Source organism: Dendrobates tinctorius, unplaced genomic scaffold (genome assembly GCF_039654945.1).
Source record: "Dendrobates tinctorius isolate UK_male_01 unplaced genomic scaffold, ASM3965494v1 ptg000046l, whole genome shotgun sequence".
In the NCBI taxonomy this organism is placed as follows: domain Eukaryota; kingdom Metazoa; phylum Chordata; class Amphibia; order Anura; family Dendrobatidae; genus Dendrobates; species Dendrobates tinctorius.
The window spans coordinates 32,319,690-32,339,186 of record NW_027361714.1 but is presented as its reverse complement, the minus strand read 5'-3'; the positions used below and the strand labels follow the sequence as shown (position 1 = coordinate 32,339,186).

The 19,497-nt window shown below is 41.1% G+C and overlaps 1 protein-coding gene across 1 annotated transcript in view; it reads left to right on the top strand.

The window, feature by feature from the left end:
• The window catches only part of TMEM244 (transmembrane protein 244), a 68,733-nt gene that overhangs the window by 48,205 nt on the left and 1,031 nt on the right, over positions 1-19,497 (top strand). Inside the window, exons 5-6 of the mRNA XM_073576134.1 lie at positions 7,233-7,358; positions 13,150-13,194. Coding sequence (XP_073432235.1) covers positions 7,233-7,358; positions 13,150-13,194 — 171 coding nt within the window. The remainder of the gene's footprint in view (positions 1-7,232; positions 7,359-13,149; positions 13,195-19,497) is intronic.

The following is a 19,497-nucleotide window of genomic DNA, read 5'->3' as shown; positions in this document are numbered from 1 at the left end:
GATTATGGGTGCATGTCCCCAGAAACACAAGCTGGGCATAATGTGCGGTCACTACAATGTCCTGGACACTACAATGTACATGCACTACAATGGATGATTTGCAATTTTCACTCAGCAACATCCACTGCCGTTTTTTCTGAAAAAAACCCCATGGAGTCAAAATTGTCATTATACCTGTAGATAAATTGCTACAGGAGTGTAATTTCCAAAATGCAGTCACTTCTTTTTTTTTAGCTATTCTGGCACTTATTGACTCTGAAAATGGAGTCTGCAGACTATTCTATGGAAATTTGTTCTCCAAAAATCAAATTGCACTCCTGCCCTCCTGAGTCTTGCTGTGTGGCTAAGCAGTACTTACTGTATATGGAGTATTGCCACCTTCAGCAGAAATTGTATGATGGATTTTAGTGCCATAGTTACCCATTTCTTGTGTGAAAATGTAAAGTCTCGGGTTAAAACAAAATGTGTGTGGTAAAAAGGAAATTATTTTTTCTTCACTGTCAATGGTATAAGTTTTTGTAACACACTTGTGGTGACAATATAATCACTATACCCTTAGTTAACTCATTGAGAAGTGTAGTTTGTATAATGAGGTCACTTATGGGGGGATTTTGCTGTTCTGGCACCACAAGGGGTCTTCCAGTGGGTCATGGTAAACCACAACAGCGAAATCTGCACTATAATGGGGTGCTCTAACCCTTCTGAGTTTTCCAGTGTGCCTGAAAAGTATTTCTCCATTACATGTAGGGTATTGGCGTACTCAGGAGAATTTTCACAAAAAACTGTGAGGTCCATTTTTTCCTATTATCCTTTATAAAAAGTAAAAACTAGGGTCTAAAACAATATTTTAGGTAAAAATGTAATTATTCTTTCCTCACCGCCCAATGGTATAAGATTCTGTGAAGCACATGTGGTGTAAACATGCTTAGTGCACCACTAGATTAATTCATTTGTGGGTGTAGTCTGTAAAATCAATTCACATGTGGAGGGATTCTGCTGTTCTGGCACCTCAGGGGCTCAGCAAAATCAACTTCAATATGGCTCTTCTTCCCTTATGAGCTTGAACTGTGCATCAAAAAGAGTTTTCGACCCCATACAGAGTTTTGGCATACTTAAGAGAAATTGTGCAATAAATTTTATCCTATTATACCTTTTAAAAATTAAAAACATTGGGCCAAAGCAACTTTTTCTTGTTGAAAAAATGGCAATTTTCCATTTATTCTGCCCAATTTTATACAATTCTGTAAATCTCTTGAGGGCTGCAAATGTTGGGGTTTTTCACTGTTTTGGCACATCATGGGCTCTGCAAATGTGATATTGAGTCCGCTACCTATTCAATCGAATTTTGTGCTCCAAAAGTCAAATGGTACTCCTTCAATTCTTAGCCTTGCCATGTGCCCAAACAGTAGTTTTCCATCACATATGGGATATCATTGTAGTCAGGAGAAATTGCGCAACAAATTGTATGATCCATTTTCTCATATTACCCTTGTGAAAAATTTGAGGTTAAAGCAACATTGTTTATATAAATTTTGCTGGAAAACTGAAAAATTGCTGATTAACTGTAAACCTTTTAACTTTGTAACAAAAAAAACTTTTGTTTAAAATATGGCACTGATGAGAAGTAGACATGTGGTAAATGCTATATTTATTTATATTTTGTGAGGCATAACTATTTGGTTTAAAGACATAAAAATTAAAAGTTTTAAAATGGCTAACTTTTCAGATTTTATTTTTAAAATTTGTGATATTTCTATAACAAATCATAACAAACAAAATTTACCACTAGCATGAAGTACAACATGTCACAAAAAACATTCTCATATGTTGAAGAGTTATTACCTCATAATGTTGCATAGGTATGAGTTGTAAAATGTGGCCTGGTTACGAAGGTGAAAACAGGCTTGTGAGTGAAGGGGTTAAAAAATGTAATTTTTAAATTATTTTACGTAATTCACCATGCGGCATAATGGACTTGTTATCTTTATTCTGCACCTCATTACAATCATATTATGTTTTTCTATCTTATTCAAAAAAGCATTTTTTAGCATAAATCCTTTGATTTTTTTTGTACAGCCATTATTCTTCTTTATTGCTGATTTCACCATATTAGAACTGGCTTTTTTTGTGGAATGTTTGGCTTTATTCTGTTTTTATAGGAGGTACAATTCACATAAGCAGTAATTTTGACATTGTTTTTCTTTGCTTTTGCTATTTTTGCATCTTTTACCTTGTAATGTAAAAAATATGATATTTATTTTATTAGGGTGTCAGGATCCTGTCAGTGTCGGCAACTGCCACGGCTGAGCAGGGTGACTTACCCACACTGCGGGAGAGCACGGGGCCCAATACTGTAGTGAAGGTTTAAGCAGACAGGACCTGAGGCACGGAAAATAGTAAGGAGTGCCAGGACATACGATCATGTGACTGCAGGGGTGGGACTTAGCGTCCTACTACTGCAGATGATGTAATGTACCTACTGCAGGAATACTGTAGTAGAGGAGAGGAAAACGCAGGTCAGACAAGCAGAGGTCATACACGAGAGGGTGGTGCGGTACCAAAGGGACGAGCAAAGAATAGTCAAGTCACAAGCAGAGAGTCATACACGAGAGGGTGGTGCAGTTCAAGAGGGACAGGCAGAACTCGTAACAGGGACACAACCGGATCAAAATCAAACAAGCAACAAGTTATCAGGCACAAGGCACACGTACACAAGAGGTTAACTAACTCAGCCGAGGGCAGGAGTATAACTGACACCAGACCTAGGTCCAGTGAGCATTAAATAGCCACCCTCTGCCAGAGAGAGGCAGAAACAATTAACCCCCTGTCTGACCAGGACGGGCCAAAGCGAAACCCCTTCTTGGATCATGACATAGGGTCTTTATAGCAGTGGAGATACCATTTATGTTTAAATAATATTAAAGGGAACATGTCACCAGATTTGTGACATGTCAGCTAAAAATATCACCTTATTCAGCATCTGCGCTGCATTCCCTAAATCCTTGTATAACCCCCTGACTCCCCTTGTATACTCTCAAAAAAGCTTTTTAATTTCTCTTGCGCTGTATGGTAATCTCAGTCTGGTACGATGGGCGTGGTTTCGGGCCTCTTAATCCTTCCAATTTGGCTGTTGCTTGCCATCCTACTTCGTGGATGGCGCCTCCTGCATCATTCACATCACGATGTGACTTCTTGTGCCTGCTCAAAAATATTGCGTTTCACACCTGTGCAGTATGCTTTGCCCAACTGCGGGCAAAGCCGAAAAACAGAGGTGTCATGTGCACACATACTTCCAGCTCATGTATCGGAACTACGTTTACCAGCGCATGCGCATTTCTGTTTCTAGGCTTTGCCCGCAGTTGGGCAAAGCATACCGTGCAGGCACAAAACACGATATTTCTGCACAGGTGCGATATGATGCATGGTAATGTGGATTGCTATCATGTCAGGAGCATGGCGAGCAGAATCTGGTGGCAGGGATGCAGAAACCCGAAACAATGCCCATCGAACCTGACTTAGAAGATTACCATACAGTGCGGGAGAAATTAAAAATGTTTTCAGGACTATACAAGGGGAGTCAGGGGGTTATATAAGAATTTAGGCAATGCAGTGGATACACTGAATAAAGTGATATTTTTAACTGCTATGTCACAAAACAAACTGGTGACAGGTTCCCTTTAAGAGCTTGTTTTCATCTAAAAAAGTTGTTTCAATGATTTTTTAATTATTTTTTACTTTTAATACCTTTAAGTATTTAACACATTTTTTCTGAGATAGCTCTTAAACCATAAGGAGACTTAAAGTTACATTTATTTCTTTTGCAGTATAATATATTGCACTACTAATGTAGTACAGTGGATTATTACTTTAGATTTAGAGGACATTTTTAAATCTCAGGTTGCTAAAACAATGAATTGACACTCCGGGCTCCCACCATCTAACCGCTTAGATGTCACGGGCACTCTTGACCATGGTAATTAAAGGGCTAGATGGATGGATTTGCTTCTCTACAATACACAGGTTTATCACTACAACATGGAGGTACATCTTGCTGACCTAACTAAAGGTATACCATGATCTAACTACATCTCATGGTGCCTTCAGGGGCTAAAGAAATTAAAGACTTTTTTGTAATGAAGCATATGTATATATTAAACTGTATTGAAGCTAGTGAATGAACTTATTAATATGCAAACATGAAAATAGCAGTGTACTTCTTAACTTCTGACTCAGGTAGATATGGAAGTTGAAAGGCTTGTCCGACCTTAGCAAGTTATAACCTTTCCACAGTGATTAGAATGCTACAAATTCTGAACCCAAAGCTCTACAGTGCTCCATATAAATGAAGTGAAGGCCACCACTACTCTGTTTATTCTCGATCGCTGTGTTCTTCAGCCTCTTCAGGCCAAGTATCACCGATTGTAAAAAAATGGAAACAGTGTGCCTTTTAAGAAAGCAATTGGAGCTTCGGTTGGCAATCTGACAGATTTGACAATGACAACAGCATAACATGCACATTTATTTTTCACGTCAATAAAAGAGATCCCATTATTTTATATATATGCCAAAGAGTCGGCCAATAGGCACAGTTGGGAGTGTGCAGTTGATGTCTGTCATGTTATGGAATAATACATTTTATCATAATCTCCATTCTGCAGCAGGAAAAGAGCAATGGTACAACATTTCTAGTGCAAAAATTGCATGTATGCTTAGTAACAAATAAACTTATGGCTGGGATTCAAGATGGCACCAAGTTTCCTCTGTCTCTCAAGAAAGGCAATTTAGCCCTGGTGATATCGGCACAAACAATCACCAGGTAGTACGGTGTCTAGTTAGGAGGCGTTTTTTTCACGTTTCCGCGGCGGTTTTAACCACGCGATTTTGCCGCGAAAACGTGAAAAATAAGCATCCCGTGCATTCCTATTTGATTCCACAATGCTGTGCTAATGCTGCGGTTTTTACCGCGGCGGAATCGCTTCACGGTAAAAACCGCAGCATGCTCATTAATTTTGCGGAATTGCGGCGATCCCGCACCCATAGGAATGCATTGTTCCGCTTACTTCCCGCATGTGGCTGTGCACACCATGCGGAAAGTAAGCAGAACATTTGCGGATGGTACCCACGATCCGGAGGAGAGGAGACTGTCCTCCGGGCTTTGGGTACCATATCCCTGTAAAAAATAGAATTTAAAATAAAAAATATTGTTATTCTTACCTTCCGGCGTCCCGCGCAGCCTTTCCGCTTCTCTCCACGCTCTCGTTCCCAGTAATCCTTTGCGAAAATGCCCGCGATGACGTCCGTTCTCGCGGGATCGCGAAGTCTCGCGGTCATTCGCGCGACGTCATCGCGAATTACCGCGAGACATCACGATCCCGCGAGAACGGACGTCATCGTGGGCATTTTCGCAAAGGATTACTGGGAACGGCTGCGCGGGACGCCGGAAGGTAAGAATAACACCATTTTTTATTTTTTTTACATTTTATCTTTTACTATTGATGCTGCATAGGCGGCCTCAGTAGTAAAAAGTTGGTCACACTTGTCAAACACTATGTTTGACGAGTGTGACCAACCTGTCAATCAGTTCTCCAAGCGATGCTACAGATCGCTTGGAAAACGCTAGCATTTTGCAAGCTAAATACGCTTGCAAAATGCTATTTTTTCCGTGGGAAAATCGCGGGAATTTAAAATGCGATTTTCCCGCGGAATGGAACTCTGGAATTCTCGCGGTAATTTCCGCGAGAGTTCCGGTACGTGTGCACATAGCCTTAGGGTTCGCTCACACTAGCAAATAGCCAGCGTATAACTCGGGCAAGCACTATCTGATGTTCGATCTATAAGCACTCTATGCAATGCTATACTGCACTATGAAGCAGTGCCGACTAGAATTTTTTTTCCTCGTGCCAAGTCAGAAGGAGAAAAAAAATCGCTGCATGCTGCTATCGGTAGCATATATCAGGCGTGGCACACTGATACAAGTCTATGAGTGTGTGCAAAACATCGGACTGCATTCGTATGTCCTCCAATGGCAGTTCAATATACGCAGACTCAAACAATGGAGAAGATGGAGAAATTAAGTTCTTCATCCTTTCTGCACCAGCAGCGTTTGAGCTTATGGTCATTTGCATATAGCATCCAATTCTCTCGCATGATAGAAACGTTGGATACTACTTGCCAGTATGAACGTATCCTTAGTAATAGGCTCCTTTGTAGAGACAGTCCAATAGGGATCATGTGGGCAGATAGAAGGACAGCACAGTTAATACAACAGACTTGTTCCTTTGGGACTCATTCACCAGAATAATAATATTTCCAAAACATTTGCAATTAACCCCATGTTGTGTTGCTTGGTCATTAGTATCTTTTTCAACTAGTGACAGAACATTGCTGGTTCAAAGTCACAATAGGACCTCTTTTTTTCTGTCCCGTTATGTACCCCTTGACACCGTGAAGCATAGCCCCATCGGTATTTGAACTACAGGTTAGAACAACTCTAGTCTGTGGGATAGCAGGAGCTAGTCAAGTACAGCGCAACTAACCTGTGGATAGGTTACAATAACATGCTAAGTGGGAACAGCCCTGTTTGGAAAAATGGCAGAGTCATATTTAACGTTCTTTTTCATTTTTAAATTAGCGCCCCAGAAACTGTATAAAGCCATTTTCACATATTCGGTATTTTACATCAGTATGTGTAAGCCAAAATCAGGAGTTGAACAATCAGAGGAAAAGTATAATAGTATCACGTCACCACTTCTGCAGTGATCACCCACTTCTGGTATTGGCTTACAGATGCCGATGTAAAATACTCACCAAATACTGAACGTGTGAATGTGACCTAAATTTCATTCTGCCAATAAAAAAGTGACAGTTTACTTTAATTTGCTAAGTGATAATATTTATTAATAGACTATGAGCCCTCGCGGGTAGGGTCCCCTCTCCTTATGTACTTGTGTGTCCCTTGTCTTACACATGTTTATTATACTTGTCTATATTTCCCCTTTTCACATGTAAAGCGCCATGGAATAAATGGCGCTATATAAATGCATAATAATAATAATAATAATAATTAATATATCAAAGATTTCTGACTATCAATATTGGTAAACTGTTGTTGGGGACCATTTACCTAAATTTGCTGCTGTGATATAGTTATATCATTTCAGTGAACACTATTATTAATTTGAGGACTTATAGCTCAAAACTTTAATTATATTTTTATATCTCTATGACTGTAGCAAATTTGATTTCCCTGGAAACCACATTTCTGGTTAGCAGCATCCTATTTGTTTTACTTGTGGAGGAATGGATTTGGGACTACGGTTGCACGGTAACTGTGATTCACGTCACAGTGACATCACTGGGTAAGTCATACTAGGATTTATTAAATAAGATCATAACTACAGCAAAAAATTAGAAATAATTTAGAATGATCAATAAATACACTCCGAAACATTGACATTGAAACACCAAGAAGGAAAATTTGTGGAACTATGAAATTCACAGGATTGATAGACTTGTTAATGAAATGCAAATGTTGAAAACAAAAGAAAACAACATTTTCAAAATTCTTGATTTATTCAGTATTGAGTATGAGCATCACATGTATACATACATGTACTCACACGTCTTAACATGCTATCAAAGAGGTTATTAATGGTTGTCTCAGGAATGTTCTGCCATATTCTGTTACTCAGAATGCATCAAGATATGTTGCTGGGAGAAGTCAGGAGACACTACAGGCCATGGTAGTACATGTAGGCCATGCAGACGGCTCACAGTAGCACAAGCAACATGGGGCCTGGTGTGTTGAAAAACGGTTCCTGAGACACTTTTGAAAAATGGCCATACCACTAGTTCCACGATTGATACAGCCTGTTTTACAAGTGAAATTGGATGTCACATACAAAGCCTATGGCATCAAACATTTTCTACAAAAACCATCAGAAAGTGTTTGAATGACATTGAGCTAAGAGTCATGATTCCAGCTCTTAAAGGTTCTCATGGCTCAAAGAAATACGGCAATGGAGACTTAAATGAAGGTCTATCTTCCTCGCTTTTCTCTTGGATGCATTGATAGCTGATGATAGGTCTGGAGATCATGTGGGTATTGCATGAAGAAGCCTTTATGAAGGAGCATCTCACCAGTCCCACTCCCATGATTATGGTGTACTGTAACATAATGTAAAGTAGCTGGACCCCTCTTGTCTTCATTCCAGATACACACAAAGTTTATCGCTTATCGTTATATTGATTTGGTCGTGGAACCAATGGTACTATCATTTCTTCAAAGTATTTCAGGAGCTGCAACATGACAACACCAGACTGCATGTTGCTCATGCTACTGTGATCCGCTTGTGTGGCCTAAATGTGCCACCATGGCCTACAATGTCTCAGTACTTGTTTCTAATTGATGTCATTGCTCGGCAATTGCAAAGGGAGCTGCTAGCAGTGGACCTTGATGATTTGCATGCCCAAGGGCATTCAGCAGGGCAGAACATTCGTCAGGTAATCATAAATAACTTCTTGATGGCCAAGGAGTGCAGGTAAATATATTTCTTTGTGAAGTTTTCATACTCTATACCAGGTCAGGTTCCAGGTTTCGTGTGCCCCATGCGAAAGAGTTTCAGTGAGCCCATTTATCACATAAAACAATTCATTATGCACAGATAAGAAATATAGGTATAGTACAATTCCAAAGATTTCACTTACTTCTTACATGACTTGTAAATTCTATAATAGCTTAGAAAACGGTGAATCCTAGCAGTGCTCAGTGCATGCGCTGGGGGGATTCAAAAGTCTGCAGTCACACATAGTGACTGCACACTTTTCATATTAGACTGGACAGTATAGCCCTTCATACAGTATTATGGGCACCACATAGTCCTTCATACAGTATTATGGACATCAAATAGTCCTCCATACAGTATTATGGGCACAATATAGTCTTTCATACAGCATTATGGGCACCACATAGTCCTCCATACAGTATAATGGGCATTATATAGTCCTCCATACAGTATAATGGGCCAAATATAATGTTCCACACAGTATAATGGCCCCATAAAATGCTCCATACTGTACAATGGGCCCCATAGAGCGCTCCATACAGAATAACGGGCACCATATAACTTGTCATGTTCGTGGTTTGTGGAACCACTGTGCCACGGACTGTGGAGAGCCTGGAGGGGCATGACTAAGCGATCACCTCACAAGAGTCTCTGAAGGTGAGGTTAGACTTGGCTCCTGATGAACATCAGGTACCACTCCAGGGCAGACCAAAGGTCATGCAGCAGCTGGACCCGAAGAACAGGCTGGATGGAGCAGCAGGAAGATCTTGTGTCAGAGTGCAGCAGGCAGAGTTTTTGTCAGAGACAGGGTTTGCATCAGAGTGCAGCTAGCAGGATATGCTTCAGAGTGCAGTGGGCAGAATTGACTTCAGAGTGCAGCAAGCAAGATTTGCTTCAGAGTGCAGCAAGCAGGATTTGCTTCAGAATGCAGCATGTAGGATTTGTACTTAGAGTACAGCAGGCAGGACTTGCACTGGTGTGTGACCTTACACAACATCGACTATAGCAGGAAGGTAGCTCAGGCACCTCCCGTGTGGATAGGAAGCAATATATACATAATGCCTCAAACCCATTGGCTGAGGAGAAAACAGCAAGTGCACGTGCTGGCCCTTTAAGAGGGTGGGAGTGCGCGTGCCCTTAGAACATGGCCAGGAGCCCGGCTGGAAGTGCTGCTGGAAGCATGCGGAGCATGAAGGGGAGAGGGACCAACTGCAGCGCGGGTAAGTGGACTGACCCGCTGGAAAGCCAGCGTGGTGCTAACACAACTCTATATATAGTATATAGTAGTACATGTAGGCCATGCAGACGGCCCCATATATTGCTCCTTTTAGTATATAATGGCCCCATATAATGCTCCATACAGTATAACGGTCCAATATAATGCTCCATACAGTATATAATGACCCCATATAATTATACATACAGTATAATGGTCACCATATATTGTGCCATACAGTATAATGGCCCCACATAGTGTTCTATGCAGTATAATGACCCCACATAGTGCTCCATACATAAAAAAATAATCAAATACTCACCTCTCCTCGTTCCTCGCATTTCCAGTATCTTCAGTATCTTATAGCTCTCTGCAATGCTTTGCAGAGGGTGCGCTGTAGTGACATCATTGTGCTCTGTGCCCTGAGACATCGCAAGGAGTCAGAAGATGCTGAAGAGACTGGAGCTGTGGAGAATAGGAAGAGGTGAGTATTTGAGGAGGGCCGGTGCAAGCGCTGGCAGCAGGCTCCCCTGATTTACGTGCCCCATAGCGTGCCAGTGTCCCTGATGGCGAGTGGACTCTCCCATTTGTCTAAGGTCCCGGCACTTGCCAGAATGTGCCAAGTGATGACACCAGCACTGCTCGATACGGAGTATATTGAGATATTATGAAAATGTTATTTTCATTTTCTCTTTACTTGCATGCCATTAAAATGTCTATCGACCCTGTAATTTCCACAATTCCATGCCTTTTCCTCATTTATCTGCAGACTATAGTAAGGAGTGTAATGCTTTGTAATGTTGTAATGTTTAAGAGTTTTTTCACACTGCATTCAGGCATGCGTTCAGTGGCCTCTTAGGTTTTATGCCAAACCCCCCTTCCCCAAATGACATTCGGACATATGTACCAATAGACTATAATGGTGCCAGCAGAGCGGACGTGCGTTCGCTGTACATCATTTTCAAGAGTGTACGACTACTGGAGGCTGACATTTAATCATAGTAGACTGCGTCTGAGTGTCCACCTCCAGTAGGTGCATATGTCCGAATATGGTGCACGGCGATTGCACATTCTCTCTGCGTGTACTATTATAGTCTATGGCCCTGTCAGTGCATACCTCAAACAGGGCCGTAGACTGTAATGAAAGCCCTGTTAATAGCTGCAAAGCTATCATAGAGCCCCTGTGACATGCAGCTCCTAGGACTTTAAAATTATACCGAATTTAAAGCAGTTGCTTTTTAGTAAACCCCTTGTGGGCTGCTTCTCCTTTTTGCGGCTCCCCATGTCACCTGCCAGTTTCCATAGTCTCTATCAGCAAAAACATCACAGTCAATGTGGCCGCAGCAGTAAACAACACATCACACTGCTGCCAACGGTTGGTGGCAGTAATGACATGTAGCAAGATGACCTTGCCAGAAGGCTCAGAAATCCAGTTAGCGATATGGATGGGGTTATGAGTATGACAGAAAATATCAAGATTTGCTTGAGCTCCCCAGTAGCAAGGAGAAATAGCAAACATCTACTTAGCACCTCAGAATTTTTTTTTCACTCCTAAAGAACTTATTCTACCACTTTTGTCTAACAAATATATTCTGGGCTAATAGTGTTGACTGTTTTGTTTAAGCAGGTCGAGATCGAAGGGGTAATGTTTCCCTTCATGGAGAGTGACATACCTGGCATGTCAGTGTAAGGAGGCTTACAGGCCATGTAATGCTTCTCTGGGAAATTAAATATGTAAATTGCCTCTATTGACTTTTAGGATTGCTGCTTCCAATTGGTGGTGAAACCAGACAGGCCTTAAGGGCATGTCACACTAAGCGATATCGCTAGCAATATCGCTATAACTTGTGACGTTATAGCGATATTGCTAGCGATATCGCTGTGTGTGATACTTACCTACGACCGGCTCCCCCGCAGGTTAACGCTGATCGCGCGAGAACGTCCAGGACTGTTTCTCGTCGTCAGCTTCCTGCGGCGCTTCCTGCTGTGACGTCGAGCGACGAGCGTGGAGCCGGGCGGGAGGATGCAGGATCGCCTGGTGTGACAGGTAAGTAGCGACCCCCGACCGCTGCTATGTCGCTGTGAGATCTGCCTGTGTGGCAGCTCACTAGCGACCACTTAGCGATGTACCAGCGATCCTGACCGCGTCATATCGCTGGTCGGGATCGCTGGTACATCGCTAAGTGTGACAGGGCCTTAAATACATCTGCACTCACCAGGGTGCAGCAGACCCAAGTAAAATGGCAACTGCACAGGTGCAATAATTCCAAATGAAATAGCCAGCCTACAATCAGGGATTGGCCGTGTGGTACACCAGTGCAGAAAAATAATCCGCATGTGGCAGTGTTCACACAGGGAATGCAGGGCTTCTGGTTCACAACCTCTTAGTAACACCATATAGGGGAGCTGCCCAGTGCTAACTAGAATGCATCCCGTGTGAACAGAGGCCACTGAAAATTGCGACACGTTTATAGCGCTAGCGCCGTCTGAATCAAAAACAACTAAAGCAATCACTCTAATACCAATTGCCAAACATCTGAATGTTTAGAACAATAACCTTATCGTACCCAGTAAATGCTGATTAAATGGATTGTCCCATACTCTAAAGTGAATGTTAATAGGGCTAAGCTGGGGTAATAAAAAAATGATACTCACCTTCTGAACCAGCCTTATTTAATTCCCTCCTGGATTCATGTTGATACCAGGAGATCCGAGAGATGCACCGAACCATGTGAAGTGGAGCGGCATTTGTCTGTGAAGTGAGTATAAGGTTTTCTTTTCATTTAATACCCCATTGTGGGCCCTTTAATATTACCTTTTAAAGTAGAAGACAACCTCTTTAATGCAGGTACATCATTTTGATCACACTTGTAGAATATAGTCTCTTTAAATCAATGAAGCATGTAGACCCACATGAGTCAATACAATTACTAGTAAGGGTTCACATATGAGTCTGAATGTGTTGTTTACAAATCTGTACACTTGCTGAAGAAATAGCCATAATCACATAGGTGAATTTTCGGTTGCAAAATTTCTGCTGCATGTGTGATCAATGCTGACATGTACTGTAATTTTATAGAAGACTGTTACAAAATGACATATTACTATAGAGAAAAGTTAACATATATTGCAATGATATCTGTCAAAATTCAGCAGTTCTTTGAGTATTACTGGAGAGATGTTCCTAGTGAACACATTTCATGCTCTAGTTAATAATTTTAACAATAAGCCATCAGAGCCTAACACAAGTTAAAACTCCAATTCTCACCTTACAGCTGGTGTTACACTTGAATGCAATTGTTAATTAAACCCTGAACGGGAAACTATGGAACCCAAATTTAACAATTTATTTTCTATTTTTGTTTGTAGTGAATCTCAAATTCCCTGTTATGGCACACTGGTGGACCTCCATTGGTAAATATGTTTCTGCTAATATTTTTACTTTCTGATGTGATCATTGTTTAGTTTATTGTATTTGTGTTCTTAAAAACTAATTAAATCAAGCAGAGCCAGATGGACAGAAATTGCCTCAAAGAGCTACCACACACAGATGTATCCAGGACATGGGCTACAAGTGTGGAATTCCTTGTGTCAAGCCACTCATGACCAAAAGACAATGCTAGAAACGTCTTACCTGGGCCAAGGAAAAAAAGAACTGGACTGTTGCTCAGTGGTAGAAGGTGTTGTTTCCAGACGAAAGTAAATTTTGCATTTTATTTGGAAATCAAGGTCCCAGAGTCTGGAGGAAGAGTGGGGAGGCACACAATCCAAGCTGCTTGAGGTCTAGCGTGAAGTTTACACAATCAGTGATGGTTTGAGGAGCCATGTCATAGGCTGATGTAGGTCCACTGTGTTTTATCAAGACCAAAGTCAGCGCAGCCATCTACCAGGAAATTTTAGAGCAGTTCATATTTACCTCTGCCGAGAAGCTTTTTGGAGATTGAAATTTCATTCTCTGGCGGGACTTGGCACCTGTCAACACTGTCAAAATTATCAATACCTGGTTTAAAAAACAACAGTATCACTGTGCTTGTTTGGCCGGCTAACTAACCTGTCCTTAACCCCATACAGAATCTTGGAGTTTTTCTCATGGTGCTAGCCGAGATCTCACTGTGATCACTGCAGTCCAGACCTTGTTGAAATGCAGCCTCAGTGACCAAAGTTAACCTCGATGATGTCTCTGCTCGTCACTGAGTATGCGCTTGCAGCAGTTGTCACCAGTGGTTCTCAGCCTGGACGGTCGCATCTTGGCACCATCCAGGTTAAAAACTATTTATCATTATCTAAAGCTGACAATGAACTGAGGCTTGCAAGAGACATCAAAGCAATAATAAAGGATTTTGGGGATATGTCAAAAGTAAAAGAAAAGTCAAAGATGCTATAGGATTTTTACAGGATGGAAATGATGAAATAGTAAGACAGGATGAAGAGAAGGCCGAACTTTTAAATTCCTATTTTGCATCTGTTTTCTCTCCGAAAGGAAATGTAACATCAACTGTGAATAGAAGAATCCAGGATATCTATAAACAGAAAGATAGTGAGGAAACACTTAGCTAACCTAAATGAATTCAAGTCTCCAGGTCCAAATAAAGCACTGAAGGAGATAGCAGAAGAAATTTCTGAACCCCTCTCCATAATCTTTGAAAATTCTTGGAGAACAGGAGAAGTGCCAGAAGGCTGGAGAAGAGCAAATGTTGTTCCTATCTTCAAAAAGGGGAAGAAGGTGGACCCAGGCAACTATAGGCTGGTGAGTCTGACTTCTATACCAGGAAAGATCTTTGAGCAAATTATTAAACAACATGTATGTAAGTACCTGGATAAGAATGAAGTGATTAAACAGAGTCAGCATGGGTTTGTAACTAATAAGTCATGTCAGACTAACTTAATTTCCTTCTATGACAGAATCACTGATTGTGTGGATCAGGGAAATGCTGTAGATATAGTATATCTTGACTTCAGCAAAGCATTTGACAAAGTATCTCACACAATCCTTATTGAAAAAATGGCTAAGTGTGGAATGGACAAGGCAACTGTTAGGTGGATTCATAACTGGCTTAGTGATCGGACCCAAAGAGTGGTCGTAAATGGCTGCACATCCAGTTGGAAGAATGTCTCAAGTGGGTTACCACACGGCTTTGTCCTGGGCCCTGTATTGTTCAACATCTTTATTCATGATTTAGATGAAGGAATTGAGGGTAAACGGATAAAATTTGCTGATGACACAAAGCTAGGAGGGACAGCTAATACTAGAAAAGAGAGAGAGAAGATTCAAAAAGATATAAATAAACTGGAGCAGTGGGCAGCAACTAACAGAATGGTTTTTAACAGGGAAAAATGCAAAGTACTACATCTGGGTAATAAAAATGAAAAAAAGCATATAAAGAATGGGAGGAATAGGGCTAAGCAACAGCACATGTGAAAAAGACTTGGGTATACTAATAGATCACAAACTGAATATGAGTCAACAGTGTGATTCAGCAGCAAAAAAGGCAAATGCAATTCTAGGATGTATTAACAGAAGCATACAGTCTAGATCACGTGAAGTCATTATTGCCCTCTAGTCCTCTTTGGTCAGAGCTCATCTGGAATACTGTGTCCAGTTTTGGGCACCACATTTAAAAAAAAACATCAACAAACTGGAGCAAGTTCAGAAAAGAGCGTCCAGAATGGTGACCGGTCTGCAAACCCTGTCTTATGAGGAAAGGTTGCAGGATTTGGGAATGTTTAGCTTGCAGAAGAGAAGACTGAGAGGAGACTTAATAGCTGTCTACAAATATCTCAAGGGCTGTCACGTTGTAGAAGGATCATCTTTATTCTCATTTGCACAAGGAAAGACTAGAAGCAATGGGATGAAACTGAATGGGAGGAGACAGATTTGATATTAGGAAAAACTTTTGACAGTTAGAGTGGTCAATGAGTGGAACAGGCTGCCACGAGAGGTGGTGAGTTCTCCTTCAATAGAAGTCTTCAAACAGAGGCTGGACAGATATATGTCTGGGATGATTTAGCGAATCCTGCTTTGAGCAGGGGGTTGGACCAGATGGCCCAGGAGGTCCCTTCCAACTCTACAATTCTATGATTTTATGAACCCCAGACATGGAACATGGCATGGGATAGAACGACGAATTGGTGAGGGATATTGTTTTTTATTTTTATTTTCCTACAGAAGACAACGGATTCAGTGAAATTAGGCGTTAGGTGAGTATAACTATGTTTGTTATTTTTAAATAAAAAAGCAAAGGTGTGTTTTGTTTTATTCAAATAAAACACTTTATTCTGGCCTTGTTTTTATTTATCAAACATCTATAGGATTAGTAATGTATCAGTGTCTTATAGACGCCTCTCCATTAGTAATCTGTGGGCTTGATGTTACCGGACAATACAAAAGTGACATCAACCTCACAAATATTAATCTCAATTGACACTGTTATAGGGCAAGTGGGAAGAACCGGGCAAAGCATCTGAATTGTCGCATCTGACAGATGCAACTTTTCTGGGTAGCTGTGGGCTGCTATTTTTAGGCTGGGGGGCAATATATTTGGCCTCTTACCAATGTGAGAATACCAGCCCCCAGCTGTCTGCTTTATCAAGGCTGGTTGAAAAAAATGGGGGGGACCTCACGCCATTTTTTTCAATTATTTTAAATAGTTAAAAAATGCGGAGTGGTGACCCCTCTATTCTTGATAACCAGCCTTGCTGAAGCTGACAGCTCAGGGTTGCAGCCCTCAGGTGGGAATTTTCCTTGTCTGGTTATCAAAAATACAGGGGATGAAAATACAGGGGAACCCACGCTTGTTTTTTAAATTATTTATTTACAGCGCAGTAGACAACTGATGAATACTCCAGTTAGCCTCTCCTGCTTTCATGATTATTAGCGGCAGCAGGTGTTGGATGATAGGAGCAGTAGTCCCATCAGCTGACACCAGTGTGAAATGTATATCTCTGATTACAGCTGAGTGCTCACGCTGTCTTCTGACAGCATGGGAACTGCTGCTCTCTGACCGGCGGGAATGATTTCACCGCCGATCAGAAGCATAGTTTGCTGGCCTGTCATGCACATAACAGTGTGACAAACACCCGGTATTCGGGCAGCCAAACCTGAACAGTAACATGGACTTCCTGGTGAAGTCCATGTTTGGTGTACGTGCCTGAACAGTAGGTGTTCAGTGAGGATGCCGAACTTTACTGTTCGGGTTCACCCATCTCTAATTTTAAATATAATATGTTTAAATATTTTTGTAATCTGATTTGTGTGTGATGCATCAGCACTAAATAGTCTTAAGTTGATGAAAGGAAGGAAAAAATAGGCATAAATTAAATTTACTAACTTTAATTACTCAAAATTGGTGTTGGCATATGTATTCACCACTTTTGCAATAAAGCCCCTAAAAATTTCTGTTGCATGCAATTACCTTCATTAATCACAATCTTAGTCAAAGGAAGTCCACCTATGTGCAATCTAAGTGTCACATGGTCTGTCAGATGTGATAGTTCAACTCACTCAGCAGTCCACAGAGGAAGAAAACAGGAACATTGTCTCTTTAAATCTTCATTTGGTTTATTATATGGTGACATAAACCAACAAGAAAGGAAAAGTAAACACAGCTCTCCAGGCAAAAATAGGAAAACATCAAAGAAAACAAAATGCTGTAACACAGTCCATACATTTGCGAGGAGCTGCCTGCTTTGGAGCAACACAGGTTCAGTCTTTCCTGTTCAGGACACAAACCACCAGAGATCCTCTCTTTATCCCTGCTGAACCAACACTGTCTTTGGATCCCAGCTATTTAAGCCCCAGACCACACCCAGGGGTGGAGATAAGGTGTACATCCTCTCACCCACTCTATGGATGTCCACATAAAAGTCAGCCCATTATATAAATTAGCTTACCCCTCACGGTCTGCACAAGGACATCAATACCTCCTAGTGGTCATGGATTATGCGACCCAGTACACTGAGGCAGTGACACTAAGAAACTCTTTGGTTAAGAGAATCGCCCGGGAACTTGTCCATATTTTTGCTAGGATGGGTCTGCTGAAGGAGATTTTGACAGACCAGGGAACCCCTTTTATGAGCAATGTAATGAGGGAGTTGTGTAAGGTCCTTCCGATTGACCAGCTGCAATCCCCAGTCTACTATCTGCAGACAGATGGCTTCAATAAGACCTTAAAGGCGATGCTTAAGAAAGTTATTGATAAGGACCAGCAAAACTGGGACTATCTGCTTCTGTTTCTGCTATTCACAGTTAGAGAAGTCCCTCAAGCCTCTACTGAGTTCTCACCATTTGAGCCCCTGTATGGTCGACATCCGCGAGGGCTCCTGGATATCGGCAAGGAAACCTGTGAAGCCAAGGTCACACCACACCAGAGCGGCATAAAATATGTCGCCCAATTACAGGAGAGGCTGGTGAAAGTGATGCTTATTATGAAGGAACATCTTCTCAGTGAGGCTGAGGCAGTTGCAGCCTGGGAACCGCGTGCTAGTGCTGCTTATCCTCACAGTGGAGAGCAAGATCCTAGCCAAGTGGCAAGGCTCATGCTAGGTGATGGAAAAACTGGACTAGGTAAATGTGTTCGCTACACAGAAAAAAAGACAACCAAATGTTCACAGTTGAATCCATGTTCTTTACATGAACTGATCCAAATCCTCTAAAAAAACAGTGAAATTCCAGGTTGTGAGATAAAACATGAAAAATGCCAAGGCTGTGAATACTTTTGCCAGCCACTGTATATACTATGTAGGATTAAAAATTATTATATTTTATTATATTATTAGATTTGCTTGAGAACTTATTTAAAAGTTACTAAAAGTTCCTAACAGCCAACATTTATGTTCATAAATCGGAAAACCATAAGTAATTATGAGTTACATATGTCTATAACGCAATAAAATAATATGAACTCATTATCAGCATTTAATATTAGCAGTAAAATGACAGTAATGACAATCACAATTACCCTGTACTTAAAGTGATCCTGGACAGCATGTATCAGATATTGACTTAATGATCTAAGCCAGGTATGTTTAAAGGGTGGTCCAGAGGTCTAAAAAAATTTAAATCCAAATCCCTATCTATTTGATGCCGTAATCTAAACTATTTTCTAAAAAGCTTGCATTCAACATTCTCTACTGTTCCCTAACTACACTAACTGTTATTGTCTTTTTTCCTACTTCCTGTGTGATGGCGCTTCACTTGAGAATCCCAGTTCATGGTGGGATACTCAAACAAAACGTCATCAAAGTAGGAGACAGAGGCTGCGGTCACAGCCCTTAGCCCTTGCCGTCTCTCTGAAACAAAGCATCAACAGTGAAGCTCGTTTCAGGGCCAGGGCTAGTACATGCTGTGTCACTGCATGCTGTGCAATGTGCACAATCACAGCGCGCTCTGTATTTCCAGCTCAGATCAGTAGTAATGAGCCGTAATACAGGAGAGTGCACTACATACTACATATATACTACATTCATACAACATACATACATACATACTACATACATACTACATTCATACAACATACATACATACATACTACATACTACATTCATACAACATACATACATACTACATACTATATACATACTTCATATATACTACATTCATACAACATACATACATACTACATATATACTACAGGCCCGCACAGATCGCGCATCATGATGATATCATTTCAGCAGCCAATCACAGCCATGCCATTAGTTAACATAGCTAACACAACTGGC